Genomic DNA, 25,794 nt, shown 5'->3' with positions numbered 1-25,794 from the left:
CAGCAGTGAACAGAACGGACACAAACCTGCCTTGTGGTGCTTACAGTCCAGTGGAGGACACAAACAACACATAGGATAAATAAGTAAAATATAGAGCATGTTCAATAAGTGCTAAAGAGTAAAATTAAGTGAGACTGTCACTGGGGGAAGAGAGTTTACAATTTGGGGCTAAGCTGGTCAGAGAAGGCATCCCTGCGTATGAGGGGGTTAGCCAGGAGGACATCTGTGGGGGAAGATTCCAAATTAGAGACGAGCGTGCAGGAGTGCCTGCTGACCAAAGGGGCCAGAGTGTGGAGTGCATGAGGGCGTGCGCTCCAGGAGGACAGAGTGTGGGGTCTGACAGCGCCTCCTTGGTCAGCAGGAGGACTCTGGCCTTAATGCTAGATGAGGTGGGAGAAGAGCTCACTCTTACACCGCCACACTCTGTCTGCCAAGCTGACAATGACTTAAGGGAAGCAAGAACGGAAACACAGAGACCAGCTGGAGGCCCTCTCAACAACCCAGGCAAGAGATGACAGTGGTTAGACCGAGGGCAGCGACAGAGGTGGTGAAAAGTAGGGGTTAACAGAGAGACCAGATGTGGGGTGGAAGCAAATACCAAGAACAAAACCAAGACATCTGGCCTGACAGCCAGAGGAGGACAGAGATGCCATTTACTACGATGGGGATGGGAGGTCTGGGAACCAGGAGGAGGCCAAAGATTCAGCCAAGTGCTTTGTACATATTCTCTCACTCAATCCACACAACAGCACCGAGATACACACTGTTTCATCATTCCCACTTTGTAGGTTAGGAAACTGCTACTACAGTAGGTAAGTGACTTGACAAAATTCATTCTGTTAGTAGGTGGCTGGAGGGAAAGAATGATCTTAAACTAGTAAGATTTACAGGATAACTGAATGCTTAACTGCCACAGTCACCATACTGACAGGCCGGTAGGGGACAGATATGGTGACTTCTACATCAGATCACGAATAATTAGGCCGGTGGTTGTTTAAGAGAAGAAGGAAAGAGATAATCCCTGGGCATGCTGTAAAATATAAGGCAAATGAGAGACCATTTAACAATACACATGTACTGTATATATTATGAATAAATGAGCACCCAAAAAAATATTAAAAGGGATGTGAACCCAAATATTACGATACGATTAATATTTACCTCTGGCAACATGATATCGGTATCTTTTTTTTCTTTTTTTACCTTTGTCTTCTTTTTGTTTACCGTTGTCTTCTAATCGGCCTACTAACATGTTATTACTTAATTTTCTTTAGTGTTACATTAGGTTGGTGCAAAAGTAATTGCAGTTTTTGCAATTATTTTTAACCTTTTAAACCGCACTTACTCTTGCACCAACCTAAATAAAACTTAACTCATGAAAACTAATGTATTGCATCTATGTATTTTTCTCTCTCTTCCCCTTATAATATTTATGGTAACTTAAAAGCCAGATTGCGAGGGTTACTGAAATTTAGGGAGCTATAGAGGATGAATCTAGTTTCCCTTCAATTCCTAAGGCTAAGCTAGTATTTAGGTCTTGAAACCTAAATTGGTAAAACTTAGAAACTGAAAGCACTAAGGTCACCAATTACCTAACGCCACAACAGAGAAGCGGACACAGCCTGGGGCTGAATCTGTCACCTAGCCCCTGCAATGACTGTTCTTCCCCGCTCAGAATAGTGCCCCTGGTAAAAGGAGGCGAAGCAGAGGCCTGCGAAAGCCTTGGAGGTCACACTGTATGGGAACAGGACAGGGAAGTTCCCCAGGGAATGAAAGAAAACAGGATTTCAACCCAGGCTCTACAGCTCAGATGGACAATGGGTCAGAATTAATGGGAGAGGAGAAAACTTACTAGAAACAGAAAGGGAAAGAAGAAGGTTGGGCACTCCTGGTCAGCGGTCTTCAGGGGAAAATCATGACGGAAGTTGGTGGCGCAGGGGATTTCCCAGACCGGTAGTGAGGAGGTCCCATGTCACACGTAGGGTTATAGGACAACAGTCAGGACAGAGCTAAGTACATTTTCTATACACTATGGTGGAACAGCGACACATGAAAGCTCTCAGAGGTGGCAGTTCCCTTCTGGGGCAAATGCACGTGTGTCCCAGATGGTATATGACACATAAACCTGATTATCAAACACTTGTTTTATTCTATCTGTCCTATGCACAGAATCGATACCACTATACCTACTAAGAAACTGTATTTCCAGACCATTTGAGACCATTTAACAATACACATGTACTATATATATTATGAATAGGTGTGTGTCATACCATGACCTAAACTGAATTTATACTGAACTGCCTTCGATCCCCAAAATATACCATGTGGGACCTCGGGCAAGTCAATAGCTCCTCTGAGTCTTAGTTCTCCTCACTGAGAGCGAATAACACTACTTATTTTGAGGAGTGATTAGATCACATGATACGATGCATATAAAAATTTCTTGTTACTCAAATATTAGCTGGTTTGGAATCTGCCACTTGAATAGGATGATAATGATTTTTGACAACATGGATGAAAAGAAACAGACTCTGAATAAGCACATAACAGATGCGGGTACGTGTTGAAGAAGAAGAAAGGAGGGGAAGAGGTTCTCCCCGAGCTCTTATCTTGCTTTATTGCTGGAGAGGAGTATGACAGCTTATCAGCCAATTAAATAATGGAATCGATAACCCCCAATAGCTTCAAGAACATGAGGGAATTTTTGTCCTCTTGTGTTTTATACTTGCATAGAGTTTGGACAACACATACTTTTAAAAACTGAGATTTTACAATGAGAACAAATTCCTCAGAAGATAACCTCTTTGCAGCTTTGTTTTGCGGTGCTGCTGCATCTTTAGCATTCTTTAGCATACAGTCTTCAACAATTCTTGATAAATAACTCAATGTAAAGATGCCCTGAGGCTCCATTAGAGAGTAGCCTGTGGTCCACAGCATAAGCTCAATTTATAATAAAATAAAACAGCCTTAAGAAAAGGCTCTTGTGGAACTTGGAAAATAAATTCTATTGAACAGGAACCTGGAGAGACCTGCTTCATATCAAATGCTTTATACCAAGAGCTTTTAAGAACTTTAGTTAATCATAACCATCAAAGACCTAAAAACAATTGAAGAAATGTTGACAATAACTGTGGTTATAAACTACCTTGGAGGTTAGAAGAGGAAAAAGATAAGTACTTTGATTCAATCAACTTAATGTGAAAAGAAACACTGATGGAATTACAATGGGGTAAAACGAAAGATAAAAAATGTTAGTGGAGAGGCTATCTGCTGAATAAAACAAACCTAAAATAATCAAATTAGCATCTGAGAGCAGCAGTTGCCAATCAGCACAAAATTATACTCTTGGAAATTACATTGCATTCATAAAAGAGAGCTAAGTGCTGTAGATAAACTTTCTTATGTTGGCAGACACCCACCTATCAGATAAGGCCCCCAAAGCCAGAGCATTTATCAAAGGTTACAATACAAAATAAATCTTTTCCTAAGTGGTTCTTGAATATAATATACATAGTGCCACCAAACATCTAAAAATCCATCCCAGTACTCTCAAGAGTGTGATCCTAGAAAAGCCACACTGGAAAATTGCATCTATTCCTTCCTGCAGGACAAACAAAGCCCCAAGAAACAGTTCTGAACACAGCTGTGACAGCAGGTCTTACGCAGGATCTGCCAACACCGTTCCCCTTCTCCAGTTCCTTCCCTTTTGGCATGGGATCAATTTTCAAAGAACCTACTCAGTGACAGTTTCACCAGTCTCTAGAACTCTACACAACTGTTCACTCCAGAGTGAGTCTTTTAAAATATAAGTTTGTTCATATCATTCTCCTCTAATGACTTAGAACAAAATACAAACTATTTAGCCACGGCTGACAATGCCCTACCTGATCCACTATCCACACCTTGCTGATTTCCTGTGCTACCACTTTCCACGCAGGTCACTTTGCCAAACAGGCCTCCAGCTGTTCTCAAATAAACCTCGGGGACTCTGCAATTGCTCTATTTCCTGTCTGGGCTGCTCTGGCCCCAAAGACCTGCATGGTGTTCACCCTCATTTGATTCAGGTGTCTGCTCAACCTCACCTCACTGAGGCATCTTGCAATCACCCTGTCTAAAATACCAGCCCCTCTCTTCTATCCCCAATACTTTCTCACCCTTTCTATGCTTAGTTTTCTTCATTTCCCTTATCAGTACCTGGTATTATATATTCACTTGTTTACTGCCTGCGTTAGCCTTGCCAGAATATAAGCTCCATGAGACATCAGTGGCCTCTGCTCACTGCAGCACCCCCAGGGTCTACAACAGTGCCTGGCACATAGAAGGTTGCTCAGTAAATACACATGGAATGAATGAATAAATACATTTTAAGTGAGCACTTTCTCTGTATCAGACTCTGTACAGGGCAGTGGGATATAAAGATTAATGAGGAATAGGATCTAGTCTTTTTCCTTAAGGAACTTAAAATATTGCAGTGAAGGAGACCTACAGAAGGCACAGAATGGGATATGGTACGAGCTTCAAGTGTTCCTGGGAAACTGTGGACTGGAGTAGCTAAGGATGACGCAGGACAGATCAAGGCCAGATAACGAAGAACCCTGAGCTTCATGCTGAGGAGTGGGGCCTCCGTGATAAGGAGTTTTAGCACCCACTACACTTCAATAGGTAGGAACAGAAAGAGGTAATGAATGTGAAATTAGAATGGACAGAACTCAGCATTTGTGTAAAAAAAGCTAGGTTTCTAGGAAATGCCACTGCTCACCTAGGAGGAAGAAGCTGGAAGAAAACGATGATAAACCTACTTTCGGACAAGTTTGAGTCTGAGGTACTACGATCGCCACACTAAGTCAGTGATTTCTCTGATGGCGAGAAACCCCTTGACTTGGAAGTTCTACAATCCTGCTCCTTGGCCTGCTTCTTTGCCAGGTGTTTACAATGTCCTACTGGAGTTGAGCCACGCGCATCACACAGAGGAGCCATGTGTTAGCCATGATTTAGCCATGCACGACAAGTCCTGACGAAGTCTGTTCAACATATTCTTTATCATGCTTTCTGAAAACAAGGGATACCTGTTTTGCAGTGAAGTCTGACACAAATGCAGAGATTTCCCAGGAATTTTTCCTAGTCACTGGCTTGCAAGTCCAATTCTAAATGGGGAGACAACATTATTTACAATTTTACAAATCAAAAAGTTCTCAAGGACAGGCATTATTGTTGCTTTCCACTATGCAATGTCATGGCGATCCCATGTGCATATATGTGTATACAAACATATATACATACAGACATGAGGGGGAGATGGTAAGAATGAAAGGAAGCAAAAAATAAAAAAATAAAAAAATAAGTACAAAAACCAAAACTTACATTTAACAGTAAAGGACAATTGCATACCACCTGAGGATAGACCCAAATGTCACAATGTCAGATTCAGCATTAAGGTTTCCTAGCCCCTCAAACATCTGGCTGAAATGTGTGTTATTGGGGGATGTTGCCCAAATCCCAGTGATCTCGTTTCTCAATAAGTCATCCTGTGCAGTTTCAGCCTCTGATTCTTCTCTAAAAAGTAGAAGATACAGAAGCAAAAAGGAATAGGCTGATTTCTTTAAGGGTCCCAAGACTCTTAAAATCAAAGCAAAATTCCCCGTTGGGATTACTGGCCGATCAGGCTTACGTCTGAGGAGTTGTGTACAGTGTGTCTCCTGAGTGGTAAGTCTCATGGTGGAGGCTGGGTAAAGGGTCAAGACTCAGAAGAGTCAAGCACAAAAGAGGGAGGGAGAGGTGAACTCTCTGTTAAACAGAATATTCCAGAACCAGAAAGATCCATTTCCCCAACATGCTGGATAAATAAAAGTCCTATACTGCAACAGGCAAATAATTAGAAACAAGGGGTCTCTGACACGAAAGAACATTTCAGTCTGCTTTACCAGAGCTAGGGAAAGGCGGTTCATCAATCCCCACTGCCTGGCATGTCAATCTGCATCTTTCTTCCTACTCCTTACATGTCTGGTGTGCCATATGCAAGGAAGAGAGGTCAACGGAGGGAGATGGAAAACCAGGGACATGGCCCAGTAGTATAGGGGTGGGGATGCTTAGGATTACTGTGACAACAGGTGGCTTCCATTCCCCATGTCCCTAGCATACCAACATGGAAGCCAGAGAGAGGACTTGACATAATCCTTAGTTAGGTGTATTCTGGACAAAAAAAAAAAAAAAAAAAAAAAATGCTCTGCAGCTAATAGTATTCAAACATACTTGGCCCATTTCGATCATGTTAGAATCAAATAAAACATAGTTGTAGAGAACAACAGAAATCACCTAAACAGAGAGGCCCCTTTTTTTACCTGTTAGAAAAACTAGGCTCCTGAGATTTAAAGGTTTACCCACACCACCCAGCACTGGGTTAATTTTGTCCAAGGCACAAATTAATTGATTTATTGCTACTTAATAATTTAAATATACAAGTGAATACAGTATTGGCAATAGTACCAGTAAAATACACAAATGGAACGCTTAAAGCGAAACAGATATAAGAAAAAGTCCCTGCTGAGAGAAATATAAGCAGTAATATATTTCAAATAAATTAACCCTATGGTTAGGACCTTCCTTTATTCCCATAACAAAAATAAAATTATTTAAAAGTCACAGTTTTGTGAAATATTTGGACTCATGCATGGTATGACTTACTCAAAGTTCTATTCTGGGTCAGTAAACTATTTGCTTGCATGTAAAAATTTTTATAAAAAACCAGAAAACAAACTCTCCTAAACAACACAATAAACATCACGAAAAACACAGGAAACATAATTTAGTTGACCTTGACTTTTTAAAGAAAAAACACTGGCATTTTTTTCTAACGTGTTTTTAAGAAAAGAAGTTTAGAAGTCAAAAGTTTAAAAGTCAAAGCAGAAACTGAATTAGAATGGCAGCCACAAAAGAATGTGATTAATAAACTCATGAACATCTCGTATTTCCAAAGCTTATTCCTATTTATTTAGCCTCTTAAAACTAAAACAAACAAAAAAGGGTCTTCTACCAAATCAAATGCAGCACAGATCATCATTTCTATTTCAAATTTAGCTTAGTCTAGGATTGCCAAACCAGCCCCAAAATAAACAGTGGCCACTTAAACAACTTCCTTTACACAAGTTATAGTTCTTTTCCTGGCAGTCAGGAACTGCTCTTATTTCCATTTGCAGATATGTAGTTTATAAGGTGAAAAACACAGTCCATATGAACATACCAGGAAAATACTCATCTTTTCTGTCAGATCATATTCAGCATAAACTGTCTGCATTTTGTTTTCCAGATTTAAGATGATTTCCTTAACCTTCAACCATACTATGGGTCACGAAACACAGACACTCAACACAACGGAGAAACTCAGTTCCTTAACAAGCCAGTTTCCAAGTCCTCTGCATGGAAGCCATAAAGATGTTCTGATAATAGCAAAACCAGACATCAGTGACGAGGGAGTAGGTGCTTAGTTTGTTACAGGCAACCCAAGTAAACAGCTTGCCTGAGGGGACCTGTGCTGAGTTTAGAGCTGGGGACATGAAAGCCACTTTAGATCCACCTGAAACTAAAAGAAGGTGCCTATTTAAAATCCAGAGAAACGGGAATGGAACAGCCACACACTGCTGCTAGTTGCCACACACTCCAGAAGAGCCATGCAGGTTCATCTGCATTCCACCTACCTAAACAAAGTCATTCCCCGAGAATGTCATTGTCCCAACGCCCAAGCCACTCTGGAATAGCTGTTCTGAATTCTATGTGTGAAACCTCTTTAAACACATGTTACGAAGGTTCCAGAGGTCTGCTTCTGTGTGGGAAAAGCTATACTGTACCGCCATTCACGGTGCTTAGGCCAACTGTCAACAATTTGTTTCGTGAGATAGTAACACCAAGGTTGGAAAGTTTATCTGTGGTTCAACAGCCTGCGCCCTCTGAAGGTATCTGTGGGTTTTCTCTCCTGTGACATGAAAACAGATGCTGTTCGAAAACAGCATCTCGAACAATTCTATTCACCATTCTGTACAAACCTTGTAGAAAGAAGGCAATAAACATGGCCTTTTCTTAAAACTGCCAGAGCTTTCGTTGGGTATGTGGCTTCAAAAAGGGGTGGGAGATGACATGCTTTGTCTCCACTGCTTGACAAATTTCATTTCCAAATAATGAATACAAGACATCTGCAGTGCACACCCCTCAATCCCCAAATCTGAGCGTTTCTTGCTTTACTTACTTGTATTTTAAGAGCAGCCACTGAATTAACCAGAGTCCTACAAGGATCATGCCGTTAATTTCACAAATAGAAAAGGCCCACTGCACCCGGTTAAAATGGTCAAAAAACGTGTCCGGTAGTGGAGGCTGCACCTCCTTAGGAGGCACTCGTTCATGGACGACCGAGATCATCACTGTGGTGAGGACAAAACAGGAAAGTGCATAAAGAAAGGCCAGAATCGTTTTGCCCCACTCCATGGGGTACTGGGAGCGCTCCGGCTCTGGCATGGGGATCTTGATCATCTCCTTCCTGTACCCATTTGGCATCCCGTTGGGTTTGACCTTGATGCTGAAACTGCCGTCCGGGGTGGTGACGTCTCTGCCAATGCTGAGGTGCCCGTTGGCATGGCCATTCTTGTGTGCTTCCATGTGGTGCTCCATTTTCAGGGTCTCTATCATGTCCAAGAGACGCTGCCCGTTGTCGGAGGAGACTCGGCACAAGGGGGGTTTTGTGAAATCCTCTTGGGTTAGATTGATCAAGTCCCGGCCTGTGAAATGTTCCAGAGGCTCACAGTATTCTGGCATAGCATTCTCCAGCAGCCAGTCAGCCACCGTGCTGGGTGACCAATAAACCACTTCCTTCATTGTACTGGCAGATGACATGCAGTCCTCAGCTTGCGCTCGGCGGGTCAGCAGTCACGGTTCCTACAGGGCAGGATGCGGGCCCGCCACAGCACATTCATCCCGTCAGGCCTCATGACAAGAGACTGGGTGGCAAGACGGTCGGGGCAGTTTTTAAAACACCTCATATAGCTGTCCAGGCTCTTGAGGACCTGAGCATCTATTCACCTCATTTTTGAACAAGATTCTTCCTTCTGCAGAGGCAAGAGAAAAAGACAAGACATTGGGACTTCCAAAACAATGCCCCCTGCCCAAAATGCAAAAACTTAATATTAATAAGGAAGATGGAAAACCAGTTATTGTTAAGTCTATAGTTTTCAAACATGTACTATTAGTTGAAGGGACCACTGATTCACTGGTTAGTCTTCCCTGAGAGGGCTTTAAATGGACCTAACAATAAACAGTGTCAAAGGGGAAATGTTTTACAGCCTCTCCAATGGTGTATTTTCTAAGAAATATTTCAGAAGTGCTTTGGACACTGCTCGGTATGGATCAACGATTCTCTTTGCACTTACACGCTTCCTGAAATAACCTGAAAGAATATGGCAAGTCTGTTTAACCTCTTATTCTATCTGGCGAAGAAAGGTTTTTAAAATGTATATAACACACAACAACTTAACAGATATCATAGAAATGCTGAGCTTTAGGATCATCTGGTCCAACAATTTTATATTCTTTCACACAAAATATCAATGAATCCCTTTTCCCAAATGCGCCTGGACCCTAAATCTATGACAGAGTAATAAATGCCGTTGCTTGAGTGGAAACACAGGTGGAGCAAAAGGCCAGGGTCCTCCCTGCTCTGGTGACCTCTCTACCCCCCAACCCCTAGGGCGTTTCGTGGAATCCCACCTTGTAAAAATTAATGATGTGACCCAACTCCCTCATTTATAAAAGAGGAAACTAAGTTCCAGAAAGTGGCAGCTTGCATCGAAGAGCTTTAAGTTAAGGTTCTGAGTCCTAGTTCAGTGTATTATTCATTAAAATACTTAACTAGTATTAGTATGGGGGAACAGTCAAATAAGCTCCTCTTAACTGATAGTTTTTAAAATAGAAAAACATCAAATGGTAGGAAACAATATAGGCCAACACACACACACACACACACACACACACACACACACACACACACGGGCATTGTAAGCCTCCATCAAAATGAAGGAACACTAATCTTGCAAAGGCAAGTTCATCAGAGAACCAGAGGAACTCTTAAGAGACGACCAGAGAAGTAAATGGCTTCCCTTAATAACTAGGGCAACAAAATCGTTCCCTCCTTAAGAATCCCTGTGCTTACCGCCATCTTGGAATGCTCCATTTACTCCTCTTCAACAAGTCTAGGCTCTTCCCTTAGTCTTCAAGGTCCTTCTCTGCAAAGCCTTTCCTGACTATTCTACTTTACAATCCTTTCCCCCTCCCTCATTTCCTGCATCACTAATATCTGCGACACATAATGCAATTTAACTGTTTTGTACGCATGGTGTGGTAGAAAGAGCACAGACAGTGTGAGTGAGGGAGCCTGCAGTTGGGACCCAACTTAGGTAGTTCCCTTCTTGACAAGGTCCTTTAACCTCTCCAAGCGTCAGTGTCCTTTGGAAAATAGGATTAACAACTACCTTACCTGTCTTCATAAGGATTGCTATTATTCTGACAATCCAATCATGTAAAAGGAATGAAAGATGCTAATTACTCCAAGAAATACGTCTTGTTCTTTCTGTAATGTCCTGCGCTTCCTTTCTCATGCCCAACTGGGCCCGTAGTGACATATCATAAATATCTATCGATGCAGCCACTTCCAAATGGCATTTTCAAAAGCCCAATTATTCCGATACACATGAGTAAAAACAGCCTTCCAAATTTCATGAGAAAACCACCCTTTATTTTTCAAGCAAGCTTTGAAGCTCGAAAATAAAGACATACCTGCTGTTATCCTGCAGCTGATGCTGTAATGGTACAAAGGGAGAAAGCTCATTTTTATGCAAGTAAACTGTTAGACGGCTATTCAGTACTTCAAAGGCCACTGCTAAGAGGTAAGGACTTAGCCCAGCTGTAGAAGGCGAGGTGAGACTCTCCCCTGGACGCACACACTCAATTCAGAATACACTATGGCATTTCTGAAAAGGGAAAGGCAAAGTGTTTTCACATCTAGACCCAGCAGACTATACATTAGACTGGGCTCAGAAAACAGCTACCATCACCATCACGCAGAAAAGCCATGCTGAATCCATTACTGGGAGAATGTTAAGAAATAATGCATAGCTCAAATCATTAGATGTATTTCTCAGAACTGGAAGAAGTAATAGAAGAGTAACAACCGTACATACACTCTTTATAATAAAACACGACAGAATATGAGAGACCGAAGAGGTGTTGGAACTCTCGTTCAGCTGTAATTTTCAGATATAAGTAAACTAAAGTCCAGTGAGATTGTGATTTGTCTGAAATCTCATACATAGCAAAGAGCTGGCCCTGGGGCTAGTTGGTCAGGGCTTTCCTGCTGCAAATATTCAATGTCCTCACAGACCTGAGCATATATTTAAAGGACAATCTAAAAAAGCCTTTTAAAAAGTGATGGAATCGTACAGAATAATGAGCAGAAACAACAGCATATTCATTATAGATTCTACACTCAACATGGTTTCCTATTGGCCCTCAACTAAATAAAAAATAAATCTGCCAAATATGATTTGGCTCAAATTCTTAAAATAGATATTTTACTCTTTAATATTATAAATACCATCAGATAATATGCCATGACACGCTACAAACTATTTATAGTTAAATTATCAAAGCCAGATCTCCAACAGAAAAACTAATTAAAGCTATTATCCTGGTAATGAAAAAAACATTAACCAAGTACAATCACTAAACAAATCTTTTTTGAATATTTGTTTATCCTTAAATAAGAATCTATTATATTTTCTGGTTATCTGGCATTGTCTAGAAATAAGACGTTGTATAAGCAAAAAGCCACCATATGAATTATACACTGAACACCAATTTTCAAGAATTAGAATACCATGAAATACATAATATTATACAATTATCCATGGAGTAATTGCTCAGAAAATCTGAGTTCTAATGCTTGCTGTGTCATTAACTTGTACTCTAAACCTAGCGCCTCAGTTTCCTATAATGAATAATTTATTCCATCCACTGGATGGAATTAGTTAAGGGAATTTACATGGACCTGAGAATGCTTTGGAAAACATAAAGCAGTGCATAAAATGGAAAAAATTATTATACTGAGTGCAATTTATTCTTCTTTGAAGATTCAGTGGACTTTTAAAATGAGTGTTATGAAATTAAAAACTGGATTTTTCTTATTTTTTTACGGCACGTTGGATACCAAGACTGAACAAACATAGCTGGGTTGTCAATGAAGAAACCAAGGGGAAGTTCCAGATGTTTCTAAATGATGATACTGGCAAATGAAAGAAGGAAGGTGTGCGTGCAGAAGTACAAATTCATGCATCAAATCTCTAAAAACAACAGCAAAAGTAACGTGGGTATATATGCTTGATTTCACTCTACTAGCTTGTCTAAGAAACTTAATGTGAGATCAAAATTTGGTGAGCATGTAATGTTTTGCTCTGACTTGATCATAGAAAACTACCTATGGGTACCCCGTTAAAGAGCAATGCAAAACAAGAAATGATTATGAAACAGACGAATGCCTTTTTGTAAATACTTCAAGTCCAAATGAAGGCCTTTACATCTACTAGAACTTTCCATAAAAGTCAGTAATAACCTAATGGACCATTTAGGGCAATGAGGTAGGTATTTAATTCTTCTCTAACTCAATTTGGATAGCTCCTGAATATTTTTCTCCAAACCAGTCTAATTAGCTGTAGATTTCGTTTTGTCATTTAAAGAGTTAAATAGGCAGAATTCATTAAACTGTTTTTTTATGTGAAGAAAAAATGGCTAGAATAACAACCACACAGTCTCAGCTGAAGGACCTACATTTTTATTTCAATCTACACAGTTGGGGAAATTTTAGATTACTTTTGATGCTTTAACCTTTATATTGTCCTTTATTTTAAATTGCTGTTGCATGCAGCACTCACGATTTTAACTCTGGTTAGCAAGTAAAATCAGCCTTTATGACACAGCATCGTGAACTAAGTATACATTGACCTGTTTTGTTCAGATATAAGAAAGAAGAGCATGCTGAGGTGCACACACATGCTTTTCAGTCCACTTCGGCTGTTAGACTTCGGGCTGACGGAAGAACCTCGTGTGATGACATCGTGTGGTCTCCTCCATGCCTTGTTTATTTAATGATGTTTGAGACTTAGATTTCACAATATCTGAAATACATTCTTTCTTAGCAGTTGCCCTATAACTTTCCCAACTGACAGCCTCCCTTTTTATGCCCTCCTCCCAAAATGACCCATTCCAATGTAGTAAGTCTCAGTGTTCCAGAGAAAAATAGATGATTTGGGGTTGACAAAATTAGCAGATATGACATTGACAAGAAACCAGCCACCTCAATTGTATACTATAAATCAAGATTCTAACTGTTCTCTTATAATATGAAACACAAAACTGTCTCATCCTTTTCATGGAAAGTCTTACCACCAGCAAGGCTAGCTAATGCCATTTCCCATACCCTGAGCCTCCATTTGAGTCATTCTGTGATGGAATGTAAATATTTATTAACCAGAAAATTCAAAGAATCATTTACTATGGCAAAAAATTAGAAACAACCTAAAAGTTCTATAGTGAGAATTCATTAAACACATCATTATACAACACAATATTCACATCCACTAAAGATCGAATGGAGACAGGAAAAGAAAATGTTTTGTAAACACACATGTACTACAAATACCTACAGGAAAAAAGTACAGAAGGTGTATATCAAAGACTTCTGCTACCTTTGGGTGATAAAATTATAAAATAATTTCCTGCTTTATTTTTTTTCCGGTATTTTCTAAATTCTGATAAACACATATTATTTTGTCTTTGGATAAGAAAAGGTGTATTTGTCTTTTAAGCATATGCTATGTTTTTAAACACAGGCTGCACTGTACAATTAAAAACTGATGCTCCCTACATTAGCTTTCCTTTAAAATACGAAGTGGACTTGCAGATTTCTCCACATAACTGGAACCTTTGCCCTCTGTGTATAATTAGGTTCCCAAATCCTTTGTATTCCCAAAACTAACGGTCCTAGAAGATGACCCAAACCACCAACAAAAATAAAATTGAAATCTGAACCTAATTACGTAAAGAAATTCCAGTATCAGATATTTCCCATCATCCCAGAGAGAGAACAGACCATCAGAAGTACAGCTGTTCTATCATCTATATTTTCTTCAACATCCATCTACCCAGTCTACTGCCAAATGTAAAAGAACAATTTGGAAACTTTGCCTTGTTGTCATTATAATAAGGAAAACTTTGCAGAGCCCTAATGACAACTAATCACTATAGTTTTCCCTGGGGGTCATTCTTTGAACCCAACTACCAAAACTCTGAAGATGATCTACTCATATTCCCACTCAACTGATTAACTGCCTCTCTAAGTCTGAAACCAGCCAAGCCAATTTACTATTCATCTAGTTAATCTGTAATCCTTGGACACAGACTCACTCTAACAGCACTCAAGAATGTTAGGACATAATCAATGTTTCCAAACTCTGTTGGCTTTTACATCCAGCTGATTTGTACAGTGGTGATCTCATCTGTCCCGAGAAGACTGGGAAAGGCTACACAGGCTCTCTATTTCCATTACACTCCACTCCATTCCTTTCCTTTGTTTCCAGACTGCTTTTTAAAAATGAGACCTAAAATCCTTCTACTTTATGCTTGTTCAGCAAGAAGAACAAAATTGTGTGTGCCTCTGATTCTATCATACAAGTGCATCAGGGCTACGAAAAAAGTCAAATGGCTTAGAAAAAGGACGAGCCATGCTTTACTATCCTCTCTCTGTTTTTAAGAAACTTCAATGCAGTATTCAAAAGCATATTGGCAGTCTGGCTTACCTAAACTGCCTCAGTTTACTTATTTGTAAAGTAAAAGTAATCCTGCATTCCTGCAATCAGGATTAGAAATCTGACATGACATTTAGTACATGCATCACAGGAGCTTTTCAAGGCATCTATGAGGGGAAAAGTCGAGGTCCTTCCTTTCCTCCTCTTTTTTCTGCAGAGAATCCAACAGTGGTCAGTCAAGAGATTGGGGTGGGGGGTAGGAGTGGAGGCTGGAGGTTGGGGATGGTGACAGAGCCAGCATCAGAGGAGAGGAATGAGGTCACCCTGCCCCCACCACTCCTTAGTCTTGCCTCATCCCTGTCTCCTTTCACACCCCCAGAATAAGCTGTCTAGGGAAGTCATTCCACCAGGTTCTCAACTTCAGATGCCCTGAGGGACGGGGCAAGCGAAGCCCAGCTGGGTTGCAGAGAATAGGGAATGGAGAGGACCATGCACACAGAATAGGGAAAACCACACCCAATGTAGTTTAAACTTAATTTTTTTAAATGGCTAAAACAGACAAAATAAATGCAAACTGAATTTGACCCACACTATGGCCACTTAGAGATCTCTCTCTCTCCCTCATCTACTATATCTAATTGGCCACTAATTCCTGCAGATTCCCTTGAAGGTGCTCTCAGATGCACTCCCCTTTTCCTATGGCCCATTTCCTTCCGCTTCAGTTTCTGCCTCCAGTCTGACTCAATAGCAACCCACCTCCATGCTGCTATCTAATGGGTCTTTATGTATATAATGTCATCTCCTCACTTTAGGCTTAAGACCTTTGATGGTTCCCACTGATCTCTGGACAATGTTCAGACTCCTTAGCTTGGCAGCACGGCCTCCCATGATCCAGCCTATTTCTTACCTTTACCTTTCATGCAAGCACTGTGTTATACCTAACCTCAACTGTAGGAGTCGTTTCCTTCACACACCATTCATTGCACAACGCTCTGCGAGATGTCCTTTCTGTCTAGAATATCCTTCCTACCTTGTATTTTTGTACTTTTAGAATTGCCACCTTCAGAAAGCCCAACCTCACTTGGAATCTTGAGACCCTAACACACAGGACACACTTTGTTGAACACACGAATAAATGAGAATGCAAAGGAGATGGCTTCTCATTCCATAACACGGCTCCAGTGATGTGTCTTTATACATCAAGCACATAAAAAAAACCTGCACAAATGTAACTCCTAGATTTTAATACCACAAACCATTTCAAAATAAAGAGAGGGAACTTCCCACGTATCAAAAGAGGAATCTCAAAGCCAGAGTGGGAAAGATCAAGCTAACAACACACATAGCCGAGAGGGATGGATAACCAGCCTTGGGCCCCAGCAGCCAGGAGGTGGGGTTTTAAGATCCCAGAATGGGGCAGAGGATGTGGCCTGAGGCCAGATCCAAGCAGGGAACAGGAACAAAGACCTTTGCCTTGAATAAAGCAAGGATCCCTGTAAGATTAGAAAAATTGGACCTATGAAATTAGCATACGATAATGCAGACTCCAAATTTACAGTACCTGCATGGTGTGGGATTTCCAAGCCAAACAATTAATGCAAACACAAGAGAGAATAAATGCAAAATGGTGGCTTAGAAACCCTTCAACAATCAAGAGTTCACAGGACTCCCATGAAAAAAGTAATCTCTACTGAGGAAGAACAAACAATTGAAATTATAAACCACATGACAAAATAATCCACCTTGAGGAAGATTTGACAAGTGTGACAACAAGAAGCACTGAGTTTGAAGAGGCTGTGGAATGGGCACATAGAAGAGGTAAACAAAAAAATTGAGACTATAATGAAAGAAAAAGACAAGATTTTTTAAAAAGAAAGAAAAAGGACAAGTGTGTTAAAATAAGGTACAGAAAAATCCCAGTTTTTCTCTTTTGCCTGCAACCAGCTGATACCTCAGGAGGAAAGGCACAAGAAGGCAAAAGGTTAAAGGAGGTCAAAAAGGAAAAGAAATCAGCAAAATATATAAAGTATATAAGTTTAAAGGCAATTGACAGGTTTTTTTTAAATAGCAAAAACTCAAGCAATCCACTACCCATGTATTCTTTTTTGGGGGGTGGGGGTGGGAGGGGGTAGGAAGAGGGGAACAGAAAACTGAAGCCAGTCAATCAAAAGATGAATCATTTTCAAAAAAGATGTCTAATTGAACATATGAGTTAGTTTCCATTATTTTTTAAAACTGCCCAGAAATGATAGTCCAGGGATTAACAACAAACAAAAAAAGGCAAAGCGAATTAGGAACAGGAAACAGAAGCATCTCAATTTAGGAAGTTGGGAAGCAGATGGACTAGTGGTTACTAACTCAGCAGACCCAAGAAAACAACCATGAGCCAGGAAAGAGGAAAGATGAGAAGTGTTCCGATTTGCATCACAGAAGCCTTAAAAGGATGAGGAATTGGTGGCACAGGTAGGTACTTTACAAAATGGGGGTGAAAGTGGAGCTAAAAATAGAAGAGCTGGTAGAAAGAAGTTACCTCCTGGTTCTCACTTTGCAAGGCTGAACAACTGCCTCTCCCAAACACCAGGGAAGACTGGAAGTTTATTCTCTGGAAAAGGGAAATGGAGGGTGTTTAGACTAGGGGATAGCACACAGTGGAAAACACAGGCATCATACTAAAAACAAGGAATTAAATAAAAGCTGCAAACAGATGTTAAGCTGGATGTCCTCTTGCCCTGTATCTTAACAGACATCCCCCCTCCCCACCAGAATACTGGGAGCCAGGATGACAACTTCCAGGTAAATAACCAGATACACCTTTTCGGGGAACCCCTGACATTTTAAGATAAGAGACCTAAGAACACTGATCATCTAATACTGAAAACATATGAACAATCTCCATTCATGCAAAGACGGCCAAACAGCATTTTCAGTGCCTCCTTTAACATAAGAATGGATAGCTAAAAATCATAGACATTTCAAAAACTTCTAACAAGACAGACCAAAACAAAAAATAACAAATAAGAACTTGGAAGAAACAGAGTACGTAGGGAATTGATAACGTTAAAAAACTATTGTTAACATTCTCAGAGATAATCAAATAACAAAAAATTCAGAGAGTGTTAAAAAGAAAGCTCCTGGAAATTCATGCTAAATATGAAAAACGAAATAGAAACAATAGAAACCAAAGTTGAAAACAATCAGAAAGCAGAACAAGAAAGATTGAAAACTGAGAGAAAAGGTCAGAACATTAAAAAAGTAACCTAGGAAGTTGAATATGTGAATAGTAGGAGCTCAAGAAAGAACAGAGAAAAAAAACAGAGGGAAGTTATAATCTAAGAAAATCGTTCAAGAAAATGTCTCAGAACTCAATGGGACATGAATTGCCCAAATGAAAGGGTTCAACAAGTGTCCAAGAACAATGGCTGAAAATACAAAATATGTTTCTGTTATTATTATTCTGTATTATTTTAAAGGAAAAGAGAAAAAGACATCTTGAGGAACGCTCTAGCTCCCATCCTGCTTTTCACCATCCTCAATATGTTCTCCTCCATCTTCCCCAGACCACAGCCTGCAATCGCTATCCTTGAAATTCCTTACTGGTATTTCTGTCCCTAATCAGAAGAGCCACTGGGGGCTGAAAGCACGAAGACACTGTTCTTGGTATTGAAGAGCAGCTGTTAGGTATAAGGACTTTTTGAACCGAAGGCACTGAGAAGAAGCAGACACAAGAAAAGCTCTCTGCCCTTACCTCTTTGCCTAAAAGAGGCCATAAACTTGTAAAAGCATTCCCCTTCCCCTCTCTACCAGGAAGGGCAGCAATTAAATCTCTGGAGACTGCTTTAGACTCTTCCTAGCCCAGAGGTGACATCAGAGGAATCTCGCATACCGTGCTAAAGCTGGCCTTTTTCTACCATGAGTTTCTCCACATATTTGCCTCCCCGCATTTGTTGCCCCCAGCAGCTTAAACTCCTTTTCCTTTGTCTTTCTCTAAAAACTTGTTTGTTTAGATTCTGTATAAATAAGTTAACCATTCCTTTGAGTTATTCATGGCTAAGTGCTCCCATGTGTATGTTCCATACATGCTAATAAACTTGTTTTTCTCTGTTAATTTGCCTTTTGTCAGTCTAATCTATGGAGCCCCAGCCAGAGAACCTAAAAGGGGTAGAGGAAAAATATTTTTTTTCCCTCCCTACAGTATCTACAAGAATTTTGATTGTATTTTTGGTCAACCTATTGTAGTAGGTGATGCCTCTTTAATACTATATAAACAATGAGGATAATAATGCCATAAAGTTTAGATACATTTTATATACAGTAACCATTACCCCTGATTTCCTAAGGCAGTTCAGATTTCAAACATATTTCCTTTGTCTCATATGACATCAAAATGTCCTAGAAAATTTGATATTTCAGTTTCTAATCTACTTTTCTCCCAGAACGCATCTGCTACCCAGTAGTTAGAAATTATTAGATGTGTGCTGATGATTTTACACAGAAGGGCGACCACTTTTAATAATGTACGCATTTTGGAAGACTGATTGGGGCCCCAATCATCACACATAACAATAAAATGCAACTAATTTAAAGTATACCTTTGGTGTTTAAATTGAGGAGTGCCTAGTTTTGTTAGCAGGCTGAAAGAAACACAATTTCTCGATTAATATGAAATAAAAAGTCTTATTTACAGTGAAGTAAGTTTTTATAGTCCTTTAAGGACTAGAAATACCCATTTAGCTGGGTAACCACAGCTTTTGCATTTTAGTGAGAAAAAGTCTACCAAATTCTTCTAAACCTGCACTTACAAAAATAAATTTAACTCACTGAGGTAAAGGAAAGCTAATTTAAGGAACATGACCCTGGAGGCTAACACTATGTTTCAAAATAAGCAACTCATAGGCTCACATAGGCGAAATCAAATTCAAGTCTATATCCCAAAATAAAATTCTAACACTTACTTCACTGGTAGACAACTTCAAACTATTTTCAGACCAGAAAGCATCTAAAGGGGTAAATTCTAAATTGATGGCACTTAAATGTGCGTCCTCTGGGCAATCCTGTCATGAAGGCACGATCCATGTTCTCTCACTGTGTTCTTTTCTTCTCCCATAAATGGCTCCCCCGCCTCCTTCCCCGGGATTCCTTCTCCTGGTCTCCTGACATAAACAGAATCAAGGATTTCAAGGAAGGCAAGTGTAGGTCTCCTCTATCTCTGTCTCCACACTCAAAAAGATGCATTAAGTATGTTTGGTAGTTTTTTTCCTGACAGCAGTTTTGCTCATTCTTAACAATGTATATTCATCAACTCTCCAGTCACCACTGAGAATGGCTTCTTGGTTCTAATTATCTGATATTTTCCCGTACTTCCGGGGCCCATCTTTACAGAGCTTCTTTATCAATTGACAGATGGTTGATAGCACCAAAGCTCAGCTGCCGAGAAGGGATGATGATCCTTACCCACCACGTTGGCCAGCACTGGAGCACAGGCTGGAGTTGTAAAGGGACTACAGCTGTAGCTTTGCACTAAGGTAGAATACCACCAGGGGGCAGCAGAAAGTCTATGAAATTACATACTCATCCCAGCACCTTTTCCCCAAGCTATACAGGATTTTGGACATATATTCCAACAGAGATCATGAGCCTAAGCAATACAACTAGGCCATACAACTACAAGAACTAGAACCCCTGTTTTCTAAACCATCGACTGATGCTCCTTCTTCCTACACCCATGTGATTCTAATGTGCATCTAGTGACTTGCAACATGGCCTTTCCAGAGCTTTTCAGGCAAACGGCATAGCTGAGCTACCATGCAATCTCACCTAAACAGGGCCATGTCTAGGATGTAGGACCTCAAAGAAATACAAAAGCCAAAACTTAAAGAGCACACTGTTTACCAGAAGGACCAACCCTAAGACAATCACTGTAAATATTTATCCTGTCTTTATATAAAACTTGAGTGAGCTTTATTATTTCACTTCCACAACTATAACTAATGCAACAAAATTAGACCCTTGCAACTAATCAATGATGACAGTTGAAATATAAAGATATTATGTAAAATTACACAAGTTGCAAATTTAGATAACAAAAGTATGATAGATAAAACAATAAAGAGTAAGTAAAAGAACTGAACAAGCACAGCTAAGGATATTCTGCATTAGATGAAATAACTCCTTTACTCTTAAAAAGCTTTGCATATGCATCACTGTTGTTATACCGAAATAAGTTCAAAATGAGTCATATACAGAGGGTGCCAAAAAAGATGCATACACGTTTTAAGAAAGGAAAACTATATTAAAATTGTAATACTCAATATATACTGCTAACAAAAGATGAATACAAGTCATGTTTGACTTCTGCAATGACAAGAGGTGCTCAAAGTGGTTACCGTCAGTGTCCAGACACTTCTGATTATGGCGAACTACTGCTTGAGCAACGCTGACCAAAGTGTCCACTTGTATACACTTTTTTGGCACCCCTGGTATAAAGTGTTCCTTCAAGTTCACATGCACTTATGAACTCTATAGCATTAACAAAAATGTGACACCAAGTGTGTGAACCATAGCTTTAAACAAATAACCATAAAAACAGTCAAATACTTCATAAATGAAATTAGAAGACAAATGACAACATAGCATAAAATATTTTATCATCTGTCACAGATCTCAAATATGAAGAGCTCTTAAAAATCAGTTAAGAAAAAGACTTGAAATAAGTATTACAAATAGGTCAATCATACACACACACACACACACACACACACACACACACACACACACCAACAAATGTGGAGGAAAAAAATTCAATCTCATCAGTTAAAAAAAAAGAAAAGAAAAGAAAAATGAACACAATAGTACGATGCCATTTTTCAGCTATGGAGTTGACAAAGATGAAAAAGAACCATAATTTTTTTTTAAAGTATCACCAATGGTCCAAGTTCTGCCAATTCTACCTCTGAAGCAATCATGAATCCATCGACTTTTCTTCATTTCCATGTAACCACCCTGGTTCAGCCAACACCACATTTCATCTGAATTAAAGCCTCCTCAATGCTCCTTCTCTGCTTACTATCCCATCCAAACTCCAACTGCAATCTCCATAATGCAGCAAAGACAACTTCTTAAACTATGTGATTCCCACCTGTGAAATCCTGCAATGCTTCCCACTGTTGGAATAAAACCACGCTTAATTGACCCTCCCTGCCTTTGTATGTCCAAGCACGACCACTGCACACTACATTTCAATTACCTTAGTCTCCTTTTAGTTCCTAACTGCCTCAGGGCCTTTGAACATGCTATTACTGTTCCAGAAACACTTTCATTCTGTTTTTTCACTATTGGCTTCCACTCAACTTTCAGGCCTCCACTCCTACATTATCTCTTCAGACAGGCCTTCTTTGATTATTTTCTTACCTACATCGTCTTACTTTTTGAATGTCTTTCTCTACCAGAATGGAAGCTCCATGAGGGAAGGTCCTTTGTTGTGTTTTTCATTAGTGCATCCCCAGGAGAAGGACAGTGCCTGGCACATATCAGGCACTCAACATAAATATCTGTTTCATGAATGAAAAAAATAAATACTAGTGAAAGAAAGTAGTCAACTATATTTGGTTCTAAGAACATAGGTCTTCGTTCCAGATTCTTCACAGTGTGAGACTGGCCAGATTACCCTCTTTAAAACTCACTTTTTCCTACCTATTAAATAACTATTAAAATAACTCACTTTATTTTCCTACCTATTAAAATAAATAAATAAATACATAAAATCCATAGACTATTTCATCAATAATTTAAAAAAGTAATCTTTTAAAAAGAAATATAGTTATGATTTTCAGATGGGAAAACATACTTCCCTTAATCAGATCATTTTTTCCTTTTAGACTTAACTTTAGTAGAAGAAAAGAGCATTGAGCCCTGTTAGCCTCTATAAGAACTTGATTTCTTAAACCTATATAAAAGGAAGTAGCTTTCCAATTGTTAAACCTAAAGAGAAGATTCACGGAGGTTCCTCAATTTTTATTCTTTGCTATAAACAAAGTAAACAAAAAACCTAATCAGTGCTATATTATAAACCCAAAAGTATGCGAATAAAATTGTAGTTTCATATTTACACAATGAATTAAAATAAAAATCCTTGAAGGGTTCCCTCCCCGCTCCCCCCAAAGTGTATACGGAGCCATCTTTCACCTAAAATTAAGCCCTCACACTTTTCAAAGTTACCAAAATCCTCCACAGTAGTATGTTAATCAGATTTTTAAGCATATCCTAGTGGGAACTACAGCCTAAATATGGGACCTTACAGATGTTTCCCAATAGCTTCTAGATAATTTATAGATGAGTTGTTCATTACTGTGTCCTAATATCAGTTGAGACATTGGTTGGAATAAAAAATTATAGGCACATCTAAACAACACAGTAGTATCACGATGGCATGTCCCTAATGACTCCATTACCTAACAGGTCCTAGCCACTAAAATAGAACTGCAGGTGTCACTGTCCTCTGTAGTTTTGTTTTATGCCCTGATAATATCATGCTCATTTTTTCAAAACTCTGTAGGCATTAACACCCAAAGCATTTGACAAAATGTCAGTTTCACATACAATGAGAACATTATGTTATCATAACCTGGGAAGGTGGCATAGCTCACTAAAAAGTGCTTCAAAATCTTGTCAAATGATCTCAAGATGTAAACCATGAGATCAAACAATTTAACTTTCAAATGTCACGGGTTATTTCTATAAAATAGAAACAAGGAGCAAGGGACAATATGAAACATGGACTTAATTTGTAAAAGGACAAAACACCAGTCATGAAGATCAAAATTGGAAAAATGACTAAGAACAGCAATTATGTACTACACCTTGAAGAACAGGATTTCTCAATAAGGTGGAGGGGTAAAATTTAGCACCTGAAGTGCCAAAAATGCCTTTCCAAATTGTTTCTGAAAACTACATTCTTACCATAAAACAACAGTGGCAGTCTCCTAAGTGTCTATTCCATACCTGGATCATGTTCCGTAGCTATGCTAGAGGAATCACGCAACACACATAATAAAATGTCCTCATAACCTGCAATAAGTTCTGCTTGTATAGAACTAAGTATATAATAGACAGATCCTGTTCATTAAAGGAACTCGATGATCTGCATTCAAAGAACCGATTATCAAAGCACTCTGGCAAAACGACAGGCACATCAATTTCACTAAAGACATAGCTCAAGTTTATCTTCCATTTATAATCCTAATAAACTTTTCTCTTTGGTGCAAATACAGCCAGCACTAAAGAGCTAAGGACTGAAAGGTATACATTTTTATAAAAGCCAAATCACTGAATCAAAATAAAACCAAACATAAAGCACCTACTATGTCTTGGGTGTTTTGTGAGTCACAGGGATGCATCCACCATGGTTCCTGCTTAACTAGGTTAAAAGTGTCCAAAAAAACCCGAACCCTGCTCTTCTCTAACCCTATCCCTCCTGCATGCCTTCTTCAGCTTAGCAACTTGCAATTCCATCCTATCATTTGTTCTTAACTGGTGCTCTCTCCCTCCTCCCAACCAACCCCTCAGAGCCAATCCCATCAGACCTAAGACCTACTCAAAGAAATGTTTGTGTACTCATCAGAAACTTTTATTTAGAAGTACTCCACACTTGTGTGAAAATATATAGTTGAACCCCAAAATTTCAGTGCATTAGCACAGACTAAGTTCTTAATAAGTATCCATTGAATTAATGAATCAGTGAAATTAATCATTACTAGTGTCTAGCAAATCTGAGCACTTACTCCTAATTAATACCTCAGTATGCACGTGATGGTTATTTATCCATTATTAAGGAATATCAAACCAGTATCCATAAGAGTGGGAGAATAAAGGATTGAACTTGGAGTACTTTGTTATTTCCAAATAATCAAGGAGGATTTTTGGTTCTAAAACTCGTTATTGTATTGAATACCTGCTATTAAAGCACTATGTATGCCTGACAATGAGGACATCATAATTCAGGTAGGAAGCAGAGAGAACATACTAAGATATATGGGGAAAATGTCTGAAGTACAGACTGGGGGATAAGTACAAATAACAAATGCTAAGATTTAATACAGGAAAAATGATTAGATAAAAATTAGTTAAGACCGTCATAACCTTTATGTAAGGCATTGTTACATTATTTACCAAAATCTATAACATATTTTGTGTCCCAGGAATCCCATTTCTAAGAATCTCACAGAAACATTAACAAGTGAGTCAAGATATACGTTCAAAAATGTTCACAATAGCCCTGTTTATATAGCAGAATTTCCAAAAGCATCTGAACATCCTTCAGTGTGTTTGAATAAATAAATTTGGTAGCTCCTCACCACAGAATACCATGCAGTCATTTAAAAGAAGTGTATCCATATATACCAACATGTCTGTGAGATATACATTATTTTCATTTAAAAATATATGCATTTCACTACACATAATGTGCATACGCACGTATAAGCATTAAAATTCTATTAGTGTACACAATGCAGATGTTATGGGGGAACAGGAATACAGAACTGGAGCGAGGGAGGACATTTCACGTGTTTATACATGATACACATACAGATCATAATCATGTATCATTCAGTGCTTTAAAAAAAATAAAGGTTAGAGAGAGAGAGCAAGAGGAAAAGGAGAAAGAGAACACAATGGAAGGGAAGAAATCACCAAAGAATTCTCAAGTCCAGAGTTTCATATGTCTTTTTAAACATAAAGGGCCATCTGGGAACAGCTGCCCAAGCCAAGCAGGCATGGAATTCACCTTCTCTTGCAGCCGTATCTTCTTGGTTTCCCCTCCCCACCCTCTTTGGAAAGCAACGCTACTTGGGCGCTGCCCCATCATGGGCTCGAGCAGGTTCTGTGGGAGGCTCTGCACCGCCAAGGTGAGTGTGTCTGTCTTTATCCCTTGTCTTCTCTACCGTTCACCACCGTTCAGGGG

General features: G+C 39.4%; 1 protein-coding gene across 15 annotated transcripts in view; it reads right to left on the bottom strand.

Annotated features, from left to right (window-relative positions):
- SGMS1 (sphingomyelin synthase 1) overlaps positions 1 to 25,794 on the bottom strand; it is a 253,582-nt gene that overhangs the window by 29,148 nt on the left and 198,640 nt on the right. For 13 of the 15 annotated variants that reach the window (XM_019738682.3, XM_088791977.1, XM_074339421.2 and 10 more), the window contains one exon: positions 8,240 to 9,092. In XM_019738682.3, coding sequence (XP_019594241.2) covers positions 8,240 to 8,880 — 641 coding nt within the window. In that variant the 5' untranslated portion in view covers positions 8,881 to 9,092. Of the gene's footprint in view, positions 1 to 8,239; positions 9,093 to 17,367; positions 17,440 to 25,794 lie in introns of all 15 variants that reach the window. The other 2 variants (XM_088791975.1, XM_074339425.2) reach the window with 1 other exon arrangement.

The sequence above is a fragment of the Rhinolophus sinicus genome, chromosome 15, assembly GCF_057876585.1.
Source record: "Rhinolophus sinicus isolate RSI-liver-muscle chromosome 15, RSI-T2T, whole genome shotgun sequence".
Lineage (NCBI taxonomy): Eukaryota > Metazoa > Chordata > Mammalia > Chiroptera > Rhinolophidae > Rhinolophus > Rhinolophus sinicus.
The sequence above is the reverse complement of the archived record's forward strand: the minus strand, read 5'-3'. Positions and strand labels throughout refer to the sequence as shown.